Raw genomic sequence first — 19,273 nt, forward strand, 5'->3', positions numbered from 1 at the left:
AAACAGAGAGGGGGATTGAGAAGAGAGGAGACAGGCATATAGAGAGAAGAGTGAGGAGAAGGTTTAGAGATAGAGGATAGGTTCAGCAGAACAAACAGACTGCCCCACTACATTACCAAGGAAGCCTGTGAGGGAGTTAGAGAGATAAGGCCCCATCCTTTAGGCCCTCCTTAGGACAGGGATAGACCTAACAGGAGAAGTACCCTGGCTCCAGTCAACTGGCACTGCAATATGACTTGGTGGTGTAGGGGAGACTGGGCTAGGAAGGCATGGGCCCCTTCAAAGGTGGTGGGACATGTGCTCTGAGATTCTACCTAGACTGCAAGTCTCCATTGCCTGTTTTTGTAACACCATCTTTATAATAAAAACTGAAAACGTTTGGCTTTTTCTTATGGCTCATTAAGCACCTTGTCATCATGATCAGACGGATCTGTTAATTACCATTTGGTTGAGTTTGTGTCTCTTTTCTAGTAGGTCATTAACCAACACAGAATAGCTCCATGAAAAACCATGTGAGTGGTTAGGGCATTGAAGGGTGCTTTGTGGTTAACTGTGTCAAAGGTGGCAGACCAGCTGAATTAGCCTGTGAGCAAAGCTACCCCTTGTCAAAGAAGTGGGGAGCATCACCAATGACCTGGACGGTGATGGCTGCATCTAAGCTTGAAGCAGGATTGGTATCTCTTTAGGATGTTGTGTTATGAGAACCTTCTTCATGTAGCTGAAAGGTGATGGTTTTCTCAATGACTTCAGTGATAAGGGTAGTGCATGATGGGCTGCTAGTTTAGCAGGTCTTCTGCATGGTCTTCTTGCACAATGGGCAAATGTGTGCAGTCTTCAAAACATGTGGTAAGCTGCCTTGGGAGAAGGAACCCTTGATGAAGTGTTGGAGTAGTGTGAATGCTTCCTCTATAATGGTGCTGACCATGGAAGTGTGGATGATATCGTCCAATCAGGTGGTAGCATTGAGGGTTGTGAGAATGTTGGTAATGACTTCCAGAGTAATGGTTCTGAAGTTGGTCAACCATTAGGGTATAGGACGAAATTACAGAGTTAAAATTACTGACCGCACCAAAAGACCTAAAAAGCATATCACCAAAAGTTCTAACTACTAAAAGTTCGAACCTTTGGTGGTATGTATGTTTTGGTGGGGTCGGTAAAAGTAGTGAGTAGGTGTTGCGGGGGACAACCCCGCAGCTGACCCGAAAACAAAAATGGAACTTATAAATGTGGACATTTCTGTCGCAGGAAATTTTGCTGCAAATAAATCACACAGATCCAACCATTAGGTTATGAATGGGAGGGTGGGCACCGTGTCTGAGATAAGATTGGAGATGCCAATGTGACACCTTGTTTTGGTCTATTTTGTCCATGAAGATCGTGTTCCTGTCATTGTATTTGTTTGTGAATTATATATCTGTCGTTTCCTGGAAGGGGTCGAGGCAATGCTTGATAGGAAGCTCTCCTTTAGTTGAATATTTTAGCGATGGTAGAAGAGTGGAAACTGGCTTTGGCTGAGATAATATGTTTCCTGCGTGCTGAGCATAGCGATTTCTGTGTGCTCAGAAATGTTTCTTGTTAAGACTTCCTCCTCAACAATAACATCTGATCTAATGGAAGCTCTCTGTGTTATTACTGATACCATTTAGTTTCCATCTGTATTCTGAATTTATTTAGGCGATTCTATTAGAAATGCTGTACATAAAACCTGGTCGCATTGGAAGCTCCAGGCAGTAAATGAGAAACATTTATACATGGAATGAAAAGTTACAGCAACACTATGAGTCCCATTTAGGGATTGTTTACAGTCCAAGAGTGCTCATGATCAGCTGGGGGTGTTGAGTTTCTGCCCTCCAGTTGGGGGAGCTTCTCCTAGTTGTCTTAATGCTCAGAATGTTGTTTCTTTCTCTGTGCTGTTGGCATCCAGTGGTGGAGTATGAAGAGACATATTTACCTGAATTTGACACATGTTGTGGAGGGACTGTTTGGGATGGAATGTTGGTGAGGAGTGAATGGGGCTATATTGGAACACCATATTGATGCAGTAAGGGGCAACAAGTTTGTTAATTGATTTGAAGAGCAGCGTAGGGACATTGGGCCTCATTCCGACTCTGCCGGTGGAACAAACGTGCCAGTATTTCCATATACCGGCATCCTTCCGGACCAGCAGATTACAAGAGCTGGGGGTTAAATCAGGCCCCCAGTGGCAAAAAACAGCTAGTATTACCGGCACCGCGCCAGTAATAAGGGCAATTCCCCTCATAGAGTACTATGGTAATACCGGGATATTAGGTGCCAGTAACGGTAAGTCTGTTTGCCGGTATCCTGGCAGATCTACTGCCAGGATACCATACAACTCGGGATGACCTCCATTGTACTGTAATCAATGGCAGATCAAGAACCTTCAAGCCCCATGTCTATAAAATTGAGGCGGCCATCAATTTAGGAAAAGTGATACTAGTGTGATAAAGCGACGATTTTGTGATAATGGCCTGTCTGTACAATGATGATGCAATTTTAAGGATATTTAATAATATAAAATTGTCAGGATGGTAAATGGTCAAGAGACTTAATAGCCATCTATTAACGAAGAAGCTCAAGACCCTCCAGTTCAAGGAATGGCTCCTCCCTAATGCCTTGGTCCATACGCCATCCACTCCCCTCTCCACAATACCTGAGAATGGGGTGATCTTATCCCCACTGTTTCCTCCCCTGATTACTTGTAGATCCGTTGCTGACTATTGCCCTCCCTCCCCTGTTGTTAGATCCCCTGAAATGATTCTTCTCACACAGGAGGGCAGTGAAGATTATTTATTTACATACACTTACGATCTGGGGTTAGGACGAAATGTCTGAATAAAATGTACCGACCTTACAAAAAGACCTAAAACACCTACCACCAAAAGGTCGAACTACCAACAGTTTGAACTTTTTGTGGTATGTGTTTTGGTGGGGCGGTAAATTAAAAATAAAAAGCCGGGGGCTGCACGGGTGTGCCCCGCAACACCCCGCTCACTATAGTATACAGTATAGTGAGCGGGGGTTGTGGGGGACATGCCCACAGCACAGCCGACAAAAGAAGAAAAAAACAGGGGCTGCGGGGCTGTCCCCTGAAACATCCCGCTCACTATACTACCCAGTATAGTGAGCGGGGGTTGTGGGGAAACCCCTGCAGAAGCCCAAAAAAAAAAGGACCCTGCGGCGCCAGTTCCCGATCACGGAAGTGAAAGGGAACCAGCGCTGCAGGGACACAGCATGTCTTAAAATGTAAGTAGGGTGTGGGTGGGGGTATGTTGGGGGTGTGGTTGGGGGTGTGTTGTGGGTGTTTTGTGGGTGTGGGTGGGGGTGTAAGTTTGTACAAACATTTTGTAGTGCGTACATTTCCCATGCAAATATTTCTGTCACGTGTTATTCCGCCTCGGAAATTTCACGTAGATCCACGATCTGCAATATGCCCCACCTGCCTTGTTCGCAGCTCCTTTCAACTGACCAGATAAACACTGACATTCTCCTCCCAGTCTTGTAAGGTCCACATTCCACATATTACATATACAATATTCCCAGTGCCATCACAGGATGCTACACATCTCCCTTTTTTCCCTAACAGCAAAGACAATAATAATTATAATAAAGAAAAACAGAAAATGAAATGAACAGATGCCTGATCATTATTAAAAGCAACAACCTAAAATGCAAAAACATATTTAAGAACATTATATTGGAACCGAATAACTGCAGTGGTGCACAGATGGTAAACAACTACCAGTCATGAATACTGTGAGATACTTCATGAGAGCTCATCTGAGCATGCAGATAAAGATACCGTTTTTCATTCCACATCATCTTTTAAATAGGATGGTCTTGCACACTTCTTACTGGGGACCACCCTCTTAATGAAACACTTGAAATGATCAGTCTTGTGCAACACACAAGATTACTTACTCACACCAGATGGCTTACTCCTTATTGAATCACTCACCATCTCCTACTCCTTAACTCTTTGTTGACTTTATATACCCTATTCCTATTCCACACTCGCCCATCAGACACCATCACAGCGCCATGTAAATTCTTAATAACCCTCCATCTCAAACCCCCTTTTATTCTATCATCAGGGCGTTTTATGCGCACTCACTCCCCTTCTTTAACAACACACTGCTTAGTTGCTTTCCTCAAATCAAATGTAGCTCAATTGTCTAGCAGTTATCCTCTCTTTGACATTATCTAAATCAATATTCCTCTGAAACGCCCTACCTAACCAACCTGGGCATATTCTTGTGTTTTGCTTCCTTCCTCTTAACATTTCAAAAGGAGAGATACCAGTTGTAACATGGGGTGTGAACTTGTATGCTACCACACTGTCCTCCGCAGCCTTCTTCCAAACCCCGCCTTCAGAGCTAGCCACCCTTATACTGTTCGGTTTCGATACGGTAAATGGAACTTGTCTTATGTTCAATGCCATTGGTTCTAAAATACTCTTTCATCTCATCTGCCATTAACTGGACTCCATTATCAGTGATAATGGAAGTGGGATAGCCTTGACTCTTAAATATATTATACAAAAATGCAATCACGTCCCTCGCACACACATTTTGAACCCACCACAAATCCACCCAGTGAGACAACATATCAACTAGTACTATACCAAATGTATAGACTCCATGAGACCTCACAGGACCAATAATATCCACACCTACTCTTTCCCAGGGAGCAGAGGGAATAGACATAAGTTCAGCTCTAGAAACATACCCTTTAGCTGCTTCTTTACAGGCACCACACACCCAGTATTGGACACATATAATATTGTGGATAACAAAAATCATTATAGAGGGCAAAAGCCCTGGCAGGTTGGTGAAGCAGGCAAACAGTGAGGCTAGACTCACGCACACAGGAGTAAGTGAATTCCTGCAAGGAGAGTAAACCAGGAGTGAGCTAGAAAGCAGACTTGAACTGTGCGACATAGCAACATCCTGGCAGGGGAGTACTCCATGAGTAGAGAGCAAAGTAAATTTGGAAATGTACAATTGTAAACAAGTATTTAAGGGAAGAAGCATACCCCTTTTTGCAGGATAAATGAGAACGTCATAAATATCCTGGTAAGGGAGTATACCAGGAGTTTCAAGAGGAAACCTTTTAACCCAATGGAAATACATAGTTTGAGAAAGTGAATGTGAACCACGATTGAGTGACTTTTGATTTCCAGAAGAAATCTAGGGGAAGGGGAAAACCCTGTTCCTGGCGGAACTTTGTTATTCTTTTCCTTTTCACACATTAAACCTCTTTGTGTCTTGTAACTTGGAACAAAAGCTATGAGTGATAGCTTGTGTGAATTCCCTGGTGCACATTATATTGAGTTTAGAGCGTAAGGGTAAGTTTAGGGTTTAGACACAGGACGAGGGGCCATCTCTTTGTTCACATCCTGACACAGACATTCCATATTTTTGCCGAGGCAGGGAACCCCCCTAGGGATAGATACAAGTTCCCCCAACCTGCTTATTATTTTGAAAATAAAAGTCTCTAACCAATACTTAACATGCCACTTTGTCCGAGTCTTACTCTTGATCCCTTTCACCTCATAGCCAAAAATGTTCATTAGGGTGTGGTCTAAACGTGTGCACAAATTCACAGTTCTTTCATCAAAGGCACAATTGTTTCAACTATCTGCAGTATTATGGGTGCGTATTTGGCAACATTAGTAGGACAACGTGCATCTTAAGTCAAGTTGGGTCAATACCTAGTTGAAACGTCTAAATGCACCTCCACTGTCATTAAAGTAGTTCCAATTGGCCAGGAAAATTGGGATGTGTGCCGTGCCCTTTTTTTTTTTGCATCTGAGCCTACCACTGTGGCAACTCAAACGGTGCCCTCCGGCCCAATCGCAATGGTTCATATCCAAGATCGACACATTCTTTCATTTTTTGCCAAATGAAAAGAAACAAGAAGACCAAAGCTTTGTGTATGAAATTTATTAAGAAAAAGAAAACCCCGTTTTCCTCCTCCACACATTTACTGTCCAAGAAAACAAGTAAAGATTGACAGGTAAAGCTGTAAAATATTTCACCCACTAGGTCATCGAATCCTAGTAACCGACGTGCTTTACAATATCTACAAAATGTATTTACAAAGAAGACCAAAGCAGCAGTAAAATCTGTTATTATTCAAAACACTCGAACATACCACAAAATATTCTTTCACATCCACATAGCGAGCTTTTTCATCCGGGGGATTTGCCGTGGCGTGGGGCCAGCAGCGAGTGCCTGCTCAGCTACACCACGGTCAAGTCATTGTTGGCACGCTGGTTTTGCGAAATTGATTTTACAAGGGTCTTGTATTTGAGGGTGCATAGCAGCTCAATGGCATGTGGAGCACTCAATTGAGGGAATTATATTTCACTTTTGAAAGCATAAAAAAGACACCTGAATAAGCAAGGGCTGGCGGTCAAAGCAACCAATTCTTGGGTTGACTGTTGATCCGGATCATAGATTTTTATATCCCCTTCTAGCAGATTTACTTCCTTTCATTATCAGAGTTATAAACCCCACATGGTAAAGTCTTTAGAGATACAATACCTGGTATGCCAGTTAGAGAGGTCTAAGCAACCAATTCTTGGGTTGATTGTTCATCCGGATCATAGATTTTGATATCCTGTTCTAGCAGATTTGCTTCCTTTCATTATCAGAGTTATCAACCCCATGTGATACAGTTTTTAGGGTATGATACCTGGTATGCCAGTTAGAGAGGTCTATATAACACGAACAGTGGAAACTATGGCACAAATGATTGTTGCTGTGTGCACAGTTGACTTGGTCAGCCTGAACCAGGCATGATCATCAGTTGACACACTTTGCAATGGATTAATCCATTTGCAAAGCTGCCAATAGTTATTGTGATGCAATATCTTCACATAACAATGCCATCTTGCTGGATTCTGCAGTAAAACTCTGAAGTCTGGTTAGAGTATCGACTGTTGACCAGTTGAAACCAGTCTCCATTGCTTTATCTTAATTGGCTAAAATCTAAAATATGTACAGCATGCTTCCAACCGCGTCGGACCAGGAATGGCGAGGCTGGTCATACTCATTCAGTATTTGATAAAGTGGCCCCATCATTATGATTATGATTGGTTATTTATAACGTGCTTAATACCCAGAGGTTTCTAAGCAGGGACCCGGGGATTGAACCTGTGTTGCTCTGCGTCGCCTTGCTTCCAAGGCGAGTGGGTTGCCCCTCAATACCCAATAAAAATAGTCCCTCCAGACTTAGGTCTTCGAAGCTAAGAAAATTGCCAAAATTAGGTGCAACCCCAAGGCTCACACTAAGAGCTAGAATATATTGCATAACACCAATGATTCTTACCCCGTCTGTAGTGTCCTCAAAACCACAGTGTATGTATGTAGTATGTATGTGTGTGAACCGGGTGTTTGATTGTGCAAACCTAGCCATGATTCAATGGACTGCAGCACAACACACGGCTACAATAATAGAATGTTATGATATGGCCCCAATTAGAAGGACAGACTATCATGATTACCTGATAGGTGTACTGTAGGTGTACTCATTCCAGGTGTACACCTGGAATGAGTACACCTAGAAATTCCAATTCATGAATGGATACTAAGGGCAACTGGCAGAGAATGCAGGTTTGGGGCGGGAAAGTGACCCGGGGCCTAATTCACTGAACTTTTAGCGCGATGCAAAGTGACTTTTCACTGGTGCAAAGTGATTTTGTACTGCCAACAAACACCCTGATTCAGAGAGCAGTGCAATGTGTATTCTTGCAGAGCAAAGTCACCTTGCACTGCAAAAGTACTCATTGCACTGCCCATTTAGTGCAGTGCAAAGTATACTTTTGCAGTGCAAAATTACTTTGCTCTGCAAAAATACACTTTGCACCGCCCTGTGAATTAGGGGGTTTGTTGGCAGTGCAAAGTCACTTTGTACCGCGCTAAAATTTCAATGAATTAAGATCTCTGTCTTGATCAATTTGCCAGTGGATCCACAGGTGTGTCTAGTTCCCTATGATACATTTATGCTTTCAAAAGAAAAAATAAATTTTTTCGTCCAATTAGCGCAAGTGCGTTGTCTAGAAGAATGTGCACTTCCGCTGCGAGAGATTCGATGGTCACAGATATTGCGGGCAGTCATTTCCATACATCCTATTAGCCAACATGACCAACTTGCAGTAGCTACACGGACCCTGCAGAATATTTTACAAAGCATTTCTCTAAAGGCAACTCAGAAAAGGTAAGGCAAAGAAATACAAGGTTCCTTTAGCGGTTCATGTCAAAGCTTCCAATTAGGCTCACACGCCAACATTCGACACGCTATATATATTCAAAATAAAAGTATATACTTTGTATATATAGATAAAAATACGAGCCTTCAGCCAGTCGGTGCTCTTACAACACTGTTAGGTGGAAAAAAATGTTTACAACTCGATGACGGACAATAATCTGCAGGTGATATGTCGGTGGACGCCCCGGTCAGGTGAACGAAACAGGGTCTGATTAGTTCATGACAGAGGGCAGAAAGGAGGTGCTTCCTCGCTCTTCTGTCACCAGCTTTGGGCTTTGGCACCAAGTGTCCAGTTGCGATGTCCCCTATTCTGGGGAAGAGAGCCGCATGCTGGTGTGGTCTTTTACAGCAAGAAAGTCAACAGATCCAACCCGAGCCGCAAAGCACTACCGTTTTGCTGTGTCCCTCCTCTATGTCTAGTGCTTAAAGGTAGGCGGTTAGAATTGAGGCATGAGCTATACTGCAAAGAGTCTTAATGTAATCAGGAAAAACAGTCCCTGCAGAATTGACACACTTCCTTTCCTCGCAAGCTACACACATAGGCCCCGGAAGTACCACATGTCAAGTCACAGGCGGCTTACATATACCCATTTAGAAAACACAGACTGTTTTTATACATTTCATCATCACCTGCTATTATCTCCAGCACACTGGTACATACAGAAGGACTTGCCCAACCAGAAGGATTGCTGCCAGTTTAAATTACTGTGAACAATATTAGACGGAAACGTAAAAATAAATTTTTTAATTAGATAGCCCTCTATGAGTATTTTTTTGGCAGTCTTTCAATGCTTGTGATCTCTTTCTCACATTGCAAGTGAAACTCAAGAATCCGATTGGATGAAATGAAGATCTGACATCATCTCCTTCCTGGTCTGGATTTTGAGAATCGAAACATGTCCAGGGGCCTGCTAACCACTGAAGTCATTGCCGGTGTCTTCGTGCGACATGTAATTCTTGCCAAAACCGGTGACAGGTGAGAGCCCCGATACATCTTGGGCTGCCACACCGATTGAACCAAGACTAAAGCAAGTGTGATAACTAGTGGTGAACGGCAGAACTTGGCCAACTTTTTCTCTGTTGGGTTCACTGGCCGTTATGCCTGGCCAAGGGTGGAGTGGTGATAATGTTGAGGAGAAAGTGTGCCAGCGGCACCCTAAACCACAGACACTGTGTGGTAGATAGCCCCTGCTTTAAAGATGGCCTCTGGGAGCCTTTGTTCTCCAATCATGGACCATATTCACGAAGCTCCTGTGTACGGATTTCTCCCAGAACCCAGAAGCCCAGGATGGGACAGAATTAGGTGTCTTGATCCAGATTGTTTAGTTGGAAGTGAACACGTGGAAAATACAGAACAGCAGAAATCTAGATTGCAGAAGGGCACCATACCAATAGGTTAAACCCAAAACATCTGGCACTTCAGCAATACAAGCTTAAATACTGTTATGATGTCATTGTTCTATTCTTCTAGTGCTGGAGGATCACACAGACATTTGCCATTCTGGGAGCATTTTCTTTATTTGTCTCCAATTTCAACGATTGAGCTCTTTCCTGGCACATGTTTTGCCCGGCCATTCCGTGAAGCCTTTGCGTGCGTTGTAAGGTGCTGCATGCTGCTGAGCAGTGAAGACAGGAGATTGACTTCACAGAATGACAGAGCGATCTAGATCTTCTCAACTCTTGGAAATTGCCACAGCTGCCTTCAGCGATTAACCGTCAGACCGGCCAATCCAAAAGAAGTTAGCAATCACATTTCGTAGTCCTTGCTTCCTTCTCTGTAGGCAATTCGCTGCATGGAACCATCAACACCGTAACAGGGAATTTGTCTTTTGAAAGATGGAGAAATGAGAGGTAAGATGTGCTCACCGTTTCCTCTAAAGCACTTGGTGTAGTTAAAGCGAGAATTGAAGGGCCTTGGCATGAGATCAAGCAGTCTCCCCACAGCCTGTTTTGTGAATGATGAAGCAGCTGCAGAATTTAACCATGTACAAAGAGGAGATTAGTGGGCACCCCTCACGCGACCTACAGGATCTTCTATAAACCGATTGAGTTGCAATTATTTGGTAACCATTTAGCCCTTTAAATTATAGTGCGAGGCTGTTTCCCCCGGTGCATTGAACCAAGACTTTTATGCAACGTTTGCTCACTTATACGCATCTCTACATCAAGCCATCGTTGCTTTGGATGACTTGAGATTCGTCTCGATCCTGCAGTGTTGCCCCCAAATATATCTACATCATTATAGGAGCACCTAGCTTAAGATACTTGTGCTTAGTGGCAGCGATAGAACAAGAAACATCCATTCTCAGAAGGTCCGGAGAGCTGTTCCGAGTCCATTTAAAGCTGTGATGTTGAAAGACAAGGCAGTCATGAACGGTTTGATCCCAATTCTTTTTCATATGATCAATGTTCTAGGATCCTTGTTGCAATGTATCAATGTTGTGCCTTCTTTTAGCACCATGGTGCTGCTAGCCCCATTTTCTTCACTTCTCCTCACTTCCAATTTCCTATCCTCAGAGTTCAGATCTAGGTTTCATAATTTTCCCCTCTGGCCATACTATAGTGGGTTTCTTTTCTAACCCCATGACTTCATCACACATTCTTAGGAAGTCAGCTTAAAACCCTTGCAAGTCTGAATAAGCCATATATGTATATGTCCAGGGCTAGTGAATGGCATTACATGTACAACCAGGCCACTCGCTTTCATATTCCGCAATGCTTATCAGGGGGAAACGGGATAGATAAGATTTCTTCAAGTGTTAATAGCCTTTTCTTCCAATGCATTCTATCTAATTTACCTTTATTTATTCTCAGTAGACAAGGCAGGAAAAGGACGAGCTGCATTGTCAGAATGAGCTTTATCTAGCAAAGATTGTAGGTATTGCTTAGTAAATTAGGGGGAACTAATACTCTTCAAGTGGACACCTTACAAATGTAATAAGGGCTCACCCCACTTCCATTCTTCACAATATCTCCAAAAAGAAGTGTTCATTCCAGTATGAATCTATGCAGCACTGCTGGAAGTGCATATCTGATGCTACTCGGAAGGAACTGTCCCAATATGGTGATAATGTCATGTTACGCATCCCTTTGTTACCATTTCCTCTGTAGAAGACCACATTGTAATGTGCGAACAAGGTAGCCTTGACGGAAGTGCAGTCCTTTCAAAGTCACAATGTGCTTGCGTTCCTTGACGTCACAGCCAAGGTGTACAGCTATAGCCACATTTGCTTTTCCCAGATTCCCTTGATCTCCCTAATCAATCATCACATCTATCAATATTGCCCTTTCTTTTTCATGGTTTTCTCTCCAGTTTTGGCCATTACTGACTAACACAATGGTTACACCTCAACAATGTCTTCTGCAAGCAACCCGGCTGCTTAATGCCCATAATCCCCAAATATGGACCATGCAGCAGCTTCTGTCTTCACCTCCCAGTAGCATTTAATTCACCTTCAGCGATGCCATGACTCCCAATAACTCACTGTACGGCTGCCATGGTGAATACGTCAGCATGCACAGGTGGACTCTTTCCCCAGACTAGAATACACAGGACAACTGAAGTTTGGGACTAAGCTTGGACCTAACATTTGGAGGATGGACATTCAGGAACAGCTGCTGAGAACAAATATGAGAACTGATGCCTTGCCTCGAACGTAGAGGTAAGTGTATGTGTACGTTAAGAAGGGAGTTGGTGCGGTGCTGCTGAGATTGACAAGCCGTTCACACGGTAACCTGCAGAGCGCTCTTCATTGGACAGCTATTGAAATCCCTGCATTGAAAGCACAGTCCTTTGAAGCGACATTGTAAGAGCTTCTTGAAAGGCGTCAAAATCTGTGAGGGCAGGACACCTATTGGTGATATTGGCAGCTTATACTCTGTTTACATGCTCTTGTAAATTAGGGAAACAGAAGGATGGAAATCTTCTGCAGAGTCCCTACAGGAGACGCCTACATCCAGGCACAGACAATCTACACAGAGTGCATGAGCCAAGGGGTCTTAAACAGATTTATCCAGGCCTGGTGTCCATCAAAAGCTAAATAGAATAATGTATGGTGTGTATTATAAAAAGATTTTTATTCCTGGTGATTAAAATAAAACATTGGATTAGAATTAATCAGTGTTTGGTTGAGTTTGAAACAATGAATCTTTTTTTGTTATTTTTTATTTTTATTTTAGTTAAGTGTAAAATAAATGATCTTTCCTCTTTCCAGATAAACCGTTGAAGTTGCCAGAAAAGAGCAAGCTTCGGTCTTTGGGAGCCATTAAGAGGTCTTTCCATTTAGATATTTTTCCTGTACGCCTCCCCGCTCAGGTCAAGGAGGATGTTAATAAGGACTGCTCATTGAATATTAGTTGGCCGATCCCAGACACTCCGAGTCAGGGACTAGAAGAGGGACATCTCATTTGAATTTCTGGAACTGTCCATTATAAAATACGGTGTGTGTACAGGGAAAAACAAATAAGAACAACTACAAATTGCATAATTTAATGGTTTGTAAGATGGAAGTTCATGATGGTAGAATAGGTAGGATGTCCATGTGCAGTTATTAACTCCTCAACGGCCCAATATTTTCTTTTGTTATTCCTGGGATTTCATTTAACAAAGTAATGTATTGTGTAAATTGTAGTATTGGTTAATGTCAAGTGAACAAATTGTACTTAAGCACCCTGAACCAATAATATGTAAAGGAATTGGCTGGTATGGAAATGGGTTGCCTTGCGGATGGGGAGCCATAAACGCACACTGATGATAACATACTTCAATGACCGAGATCTTCCTGAAGGCCACAGAAAAGCAGCATATCGGTGCCTCTGACACTCTGTCTCGTAGGTGTTATGTGCAGTAGAGCCCAACCTGGCATCCTTGCATTAGCATGTTATTGAGCACATCGAACAATTGATCTTGGCTGATGTCCAAGGACACCCAATTTAGCCTCCATATATAATGTATCAAGCAGATTGAAAAATCCCCCCAAAACTGAACAAACAAATTGTTTTTGTTGCAGACCTTGACTGAGATGTGGCTTTGTCTGTGCAGCACAGAGGAGTGTCTGCTGCACACCCATGAGAAAATATGTGGCGGAAATGTGGTCAGCAATAAAGCGAATCCAATGGATGTTGTCAGCAGGAAGGATGCCATGTTCTTGGCGAGCTAGTAAAGTAGCATTGGCTGTGTCCTTTCATTTCAGAAGAACAGGAAATTATAAATACTTTTGGGAGGACCGACTCTGGCGTGGGTAAATTCCCATTGTTTTAATAATTGACAACTAAAGAGTCTACTGTTAAGCTTTCCTTCCCACAGTGGCCAGCAACGCAGATCCTTCGGGCATGTCATTGAATCATTTCACATTCTGAAATGCCTTCAACCTTTCCACCAATCAGCTCTCAGGATTCAGCGATCAAACCGAAAAAAAGAAATAATACCCCAAAAATGTTTTGTGTCATATGACATGCGTGGAGTGATGACCTTCCTGAAAAAATAGAATACAATTGTATCAAAATCATCAACCCCTTCAAATTTGATCTAGGTTAAAATGAACGCCTTAAAAATTGTTATTGTCTCTCTCCCTGGCATCATTCTGCCATGAGGCGCCCTCTGTGCCCTTTAATGTCCAAGCAGCCATTCATCTTGATGGTCTCCTCGGCAGCTTCCTGCATCAAGTCGTACTCCTCATCCAGGAAGTCCAGGGAGTTGTTGCTGGGTAACCCGCGGATGGTAAATTTGTGTGAGACTTGTGCCCATTGCACCTTGTTGGCCGCCACCCTCTCGTAAAGTTCTGCAGACTTAGGGAAAAGTTCTTGGAGCAACCTGTTGGAGAGGAAAAGAAGAGAGAAAGGCAAATGAGGAGTGAAACTGACCTAGTTGCAGCTTATCATGCGCAAGTCTTACTACCAAATCTTGAACAACAAAGACTTTTAGCTAATGCAGGGGGGATAGTAACATTCGGCTCGCCTGATGTTTTTAGACACCAACTCCAATCTGCCCTACCCAGCATAATAAATAGTGAGATGACATGGGGGTCATAGTCGAAACATCTGGAGAGCTGCAAGTTGCACATCTCTGGTCTAATGAGTAGTCTGTGAACAGTTTTGATCTGAAACATTTTACTTTTTTCCATTGAAAATGTAGGTAATTTAAACCAAGAAAAAAAGATAGAGGTTGCAAATATAGACATAAAAAAATGTAGACTTATTAACAACGTGCAGTGAGAGAAAAAGGGGGAACATGGTGGGACACCAGCAACTGCGCTGGGTTTTAGATTCTCGGGTGTAGCTCACTTTTCTGTGGGTATGCTGCGTGCCAACGGGTGTGATAGCTGTGTCTTTAGACACCAATTCTGAGTATGAAAAGGCATGAGGAACCTTAATGGGGCTTGCGTAATCCCACTAAAATGATATGTAGATTCCATCCAGTATGATGCAAAAAGTGCTAAAAGTCCAATTTTTGACATAATCCTAGGTTGGGGTTGCCGAGACGTGTTTCGACCAAGGAGGTCTTCTTCAAGGCTGATGTCTTAATGTCTGTGAATCAAAGGGGCCAGAAAAACGTTGCAAAACGGCCGTTCAATCCAAGATTATATATCATGAATGATCTTGATGCTTATGAAAAGCGAAAGCGAGCAGATCACGCCACATCCCTGGCGAACACGGCTCATATCAGCACTTCTCAGATTGAGCAGTCATGATCAATGAGTCATCTCATTCTCTCCGATACCAGTTCTCGCCCTTGCTGATACTGCAGGACTTGTCATAAGTAGCACGATCATTCATGATATATCATCTTGGACTGAACCGTAGTTTTACGTTCGTTTTACAATTTTATGGTTAGAAATAGGGTGAAAGTAGCAGTGACAGAGGCATCTCCATTTGTGGGGACAAGACTGCTATTTGGAGACATACACTGTCATGGACTGTGTCATGCAGGAATGTCACCATTACACTGAGTGTGCATTGTCAGGACAATAGAGGTGTGGAGGGTGCTAATAGGCTCTGCAAGAGGTAATGGTGTTCTGGCAGACCTTTTCAAGGTCCAGAGAAAGGTGGTGCAGGGTCAACAACTGCAGTTATTTGACATAATGTCTTCATTATTAATGCTTGTGCATTATTAATGCTTGTGCATACTTCAACAAATGCATAGGTTTAGGGACACTACCAACTAATAAAAGGCCACCATTATGTGACAACATAATAATTGCCTTGGAGATTACAGAAGAATCATGGAATGATATTCCCCCCTGATCTCAGAGATATTGAGTCAACAGCAATATTCAGGAAAAAGATCAAGACGTTGCTATTTAAATAAGGGTTGTATCCTGTTATCCAACTTTGTTCTTTGTATTTGTTTTTTTGTCATGGTAAACTAACTCTTTTTTAAAATGTTTATATTTTCCATTTCTAGTGATCACTTCCAGTGTATATTGTGGTAATAATAAGAATGTTGATTTGTTTCCTGCAGTGCAAAGCACAGTACCAACACCTAGACATCAGATTATCATTCCAGTGGACAGGATAGTCTGATGTTTGATTTTATGTAAAGCATTCCCCTCTCCTCTCTCATGAGGGCATTTTAAAAGAGTACAATGGGAGTGTACCTAAGACAATTTTGGGAACATAAGAATCACCACATATTCATATTCTCTCTCTCTCTCTCTCTCTCTCTCTCTCTCTCTCTCTGTCTCTCTCTCTCTCTCTCTCTCCCTCTTTCCCTCTCTCCCTCCCCCTCATTATATATCTATCTGTGATAAAAGGATTGTATGCTTGCATCACTAAGTACATAATGCACACTAGTCTTGGAGCTCATTTCTTTTTTCATATTACTCATCTTAACTTTAAAGTATTTATAACCATGAACCATATATACACATTCGGACAGCCCTGCTCCTCATTTCCGCAGGATTGCGACCCTCGAAGAATTTTAGAAGAGGAGGGTCTGGTTTCCAGAGTAATCCACAGACATCTTCAAATGTCAGGTTATTATATAGCATTTCATAGTCTTCCGACTTCTAAGCAATGTAAGTATTAGTTAATTTATGGTCCTCTGGAACGATGAAGGGCTGGGACATGCACGCCGCGCCAGTCACATGCCAGAGACGAGTGCGTAACTAGTGAGCTATGCCCCCTAAGGATAATATGTGGAAGAGAAAGCCCTAGTAAGTGCTGGTTGTACTTATTTAGGGGTGTGAACACTCTGGTGCCACCCTTTCCCTTGTTCTCTGAAGGCAGCGAGAGCCCTACCCCACAGCCACCCATACATCCTCATGCACCATAACAAGGATACTGGTACTCAGCTCCCCGGGATTTGACGATAGTGAGCCGAGAGCGTACCCATTGGCTTGATCATTTCTTGCTATCACGGAAGAAGACCACAAACAAGCAAACCTCCGCGTTCTCCTCAGCCTGGCATCCTTGGGCTCCGGGAAACACGCTTAACTGGTTCTATGTTCATTCATCCCCGGATTTCTTTTCGCAGAGTCTTTTGCAGAAATGTTTTCGAAGAAAAAGCTCATCTAATTTTGTTTTTTTTTATATTGGGGTGGGGGAGTCCCCTCAAACCCTTTTTCTCTTTTTATTTATTCTCTTTCTCCCACCAACCTTACCGCTTATATGCCCTTACCCCCGCCTCCATATTTTTCAATGAATTTCTTTCGGCCGAAATATTTCGGCAAAAATCTCTGTGAAAATAAAACGGGCAATGAATGCACATTGTGCCTGCTTAACTAACAGAGTCTACACCATGCTGAAAATCCTACTATTAACCGATTTCAATATCGCTGACGAAAACAGATTGAAATCAGGGGGCAGAGGTGTTCTATCGTTTCGCAAATACAGGCACTGCATAGGTGAAAAGGGAGGGGAGCGCTCACCCATCGACTGAACACCTCCTGGTCCAATAGATGAATGATGCCACCTTGCCTGTCACTATGTTGGTTGCTATTCAGCACATGGAAGCAATTTACTATTCTTAGAATCCGGGATTGGTGAATCTACAGATTGCTTTAGTTCGATTCTGGGTAATAGCAGAGAAACCCCTGAATCCTGTGCTTGTATAAGTAAATATCCAGGTGATATGATGTCTTATTGTCAAGATTAATTGATATGAGTTTTTATGGTTGAGATTAATTGATGAAATGTAATCATTGGTTTTATGGATTATATATATTTTATTATGTTTTACGTTGTTTGTTATATGTGAAAAGGTCTTTGTGAGCCAAACACATTCAAATAAAAATAGAAAATTAGATTTTAAATGTGTGGGCATCAAGATGTCAATATGGGAGGCAGAACACTCACTGCATGATCACAAGAGACAAGAGTTGATCCCCAGATAATGGCATTAGTGAGGCGAGGGCACCTATGTTGCAAGTATCAAGCAGAGGGTTGGCAGTAATGCTGGAACTTGCATAGAGAAACTGAACAGTGACATCCCTTGGGAAGTGAAGAAGGCCTTATATGTCCTTGTGGGGGAGAAATAACTTACTTGTAAATAGGCATGGCGATGTGCTCCATGAAGCTGATCTGCAACTCGGGGATATATGCCTTCTCACGATCCATCATCTCACTTGGCCTGTTGCCCATGGCTTTCTCCTGGAAGAGGAATTCACACGCATTAAGTTCTTCCCTTTGCTGATCCACAAACAGGTTTGCCCGCCTTCTTCTATTCTTTCCCTCATCCAGACCATTGATAGTGACATTTGCTCATCATACTCCCTCTGTTCCTATTCCCCTTCTGGATATTGGCCTCTCGATCAAAGCCAAGTCTCCTAATTCTTGCCTTTAATATCTGTTCATGAGAACCTTTTATTTTCTATAGCGACTGCCCCTGAAGTTGAATTTCTTCAATGGTACCCTCTTTGTTTTCTTCTTTAGGTCTTCTGCTCCTCCACCTAATCCCTTCTATCTTGTGACCATTTGATCAATGTGTATTTGGAAACATTCAAACATCTCTGCTTTCAAAACTTGCAATCAGGAGGTCATCAATGATGCTTGGCTTACTATCCAAATTCTTGACTGGGAACTTGCACATGAGCCCTACAGAGCCCAACATTTGCAACCAGCCCGCCCGGCTGCTGGCCCTGTTACCCTGTGGCCCATCCCTCTCTGACAAACATGCGAACACACTGGTCAATTTATGAATAAAATGCCAAATCTTGCTTCCCTTGAAGGAAATTCTGGCTAATTTGGTGATACTTACCAGGTCCCCTTGAGAGAAGAATTCCTTGTAGATCAGTTCCTGAAAAGGAGAAAACAGTGATTAGGATAGTTATGGCTTCGCCTTGTGGACAGACACTGGCATGCATTTAAACGTATGTATTGATGTATAGATCTGTGGACAAATGTATACAATGGCATGGACACGTAGCATGGGTACAAGAGCAGGAATGCAATTCTTATTTTATGAATCTTATGTTCTTGACATTGGCCGTACCCGTCATGTATATTATCCCGATTAAAGTGCAAAAGGTAATGTAATATAAACTACAGCAATATATAGAGGCACTTATTTTGAACCTACTTTAGGAATAAGGCAGACATAGGATGGAGAGGAACTCCATCTATGTGTGAACTAGCACAGGAATTCTGCCAGGCTTATGACAGTTACCTCCAGGTGCATGCAAGTTTTGAGTTTCCCCCTATGAGTGTGGCAAACCAGTCAAGCAGTGTACCCCAACGGCCACTAGGCTTGCAGCAGTAGTGGTGACAAAGTCCTTTAAAGAGATGGAACTCATGACACATCATGCAAGGTAGCACTGTGGGTGAACAGGCTTGTGGCAAAATGAGCCTCCAGCTACATGAGATCTGGAACTATGAGTGAGTCAACCCTGGGCGGGGCGTAACCATTCTGCCACTGACTGGCCATACGATTGACATAGACGAAGGACAGGCAGCAGTTAGAGACACAACTCCTTCCGCATGTAATATTGAACTGTGAGAGAGGCAGGGCTGTGATGAAATGTACTTTACGCTATATCTGAACTAG

At 42.8% G+C, this 19,273-nt stretch overlaps 1 protein-coding gene across 3 annotated transcripts in view; it reads right to left on the minus strand.

Moving 5' to 3' along the window:
• Positions 1-5,947: 5,947 nt before the first annotated feature.
• PDE2A (phosphodiesterase 2A) overlaps positions 5,948-19,273 on the minus strand; it is a 2,546,881-nt gene continuing 2,533,555 nt past the window's right edge. For all 3 annotated transcript variants that reach the window (XM_069640246.1, XM_069640248.1, XM_069640247.1), the window contains 3 exons: positions 18,488-18,526; positions 17,774-17,880; positions 5,948-14,104 (listed from right to left, as the gene is read on the minus strand). In XM_069640246.1, the coding sequence (XP_069496347.1) occupies positions 13,870-14,104; positions 17,774-17,880; positions 18,488-18,526 (381 nt within the window). In that variant the 3' untranslated portion in view covers positions 5,948-13,869. The remainder of the gene's footprint in view (positions 14,105-17,773; positions 17,881-18,487; positions 18,527-19,273) is intronic.

The sequence above is a fragment of the Ambystoma mexicanum genome, chromosome 7q, assembly GCF_040938575.1.
Source record: "Ambystoma mexicanum isolate Mex_15411 chromosome 7q, UKY_AmexF1_1, whole genome shotgun sequence".
Taxonomy (NCBI): Eukaryota; Metazoa; Chordata; class Amphibia; order Caudata; family Ambystomatidae; genus Ambystoma; species Ambystoma mexicanum.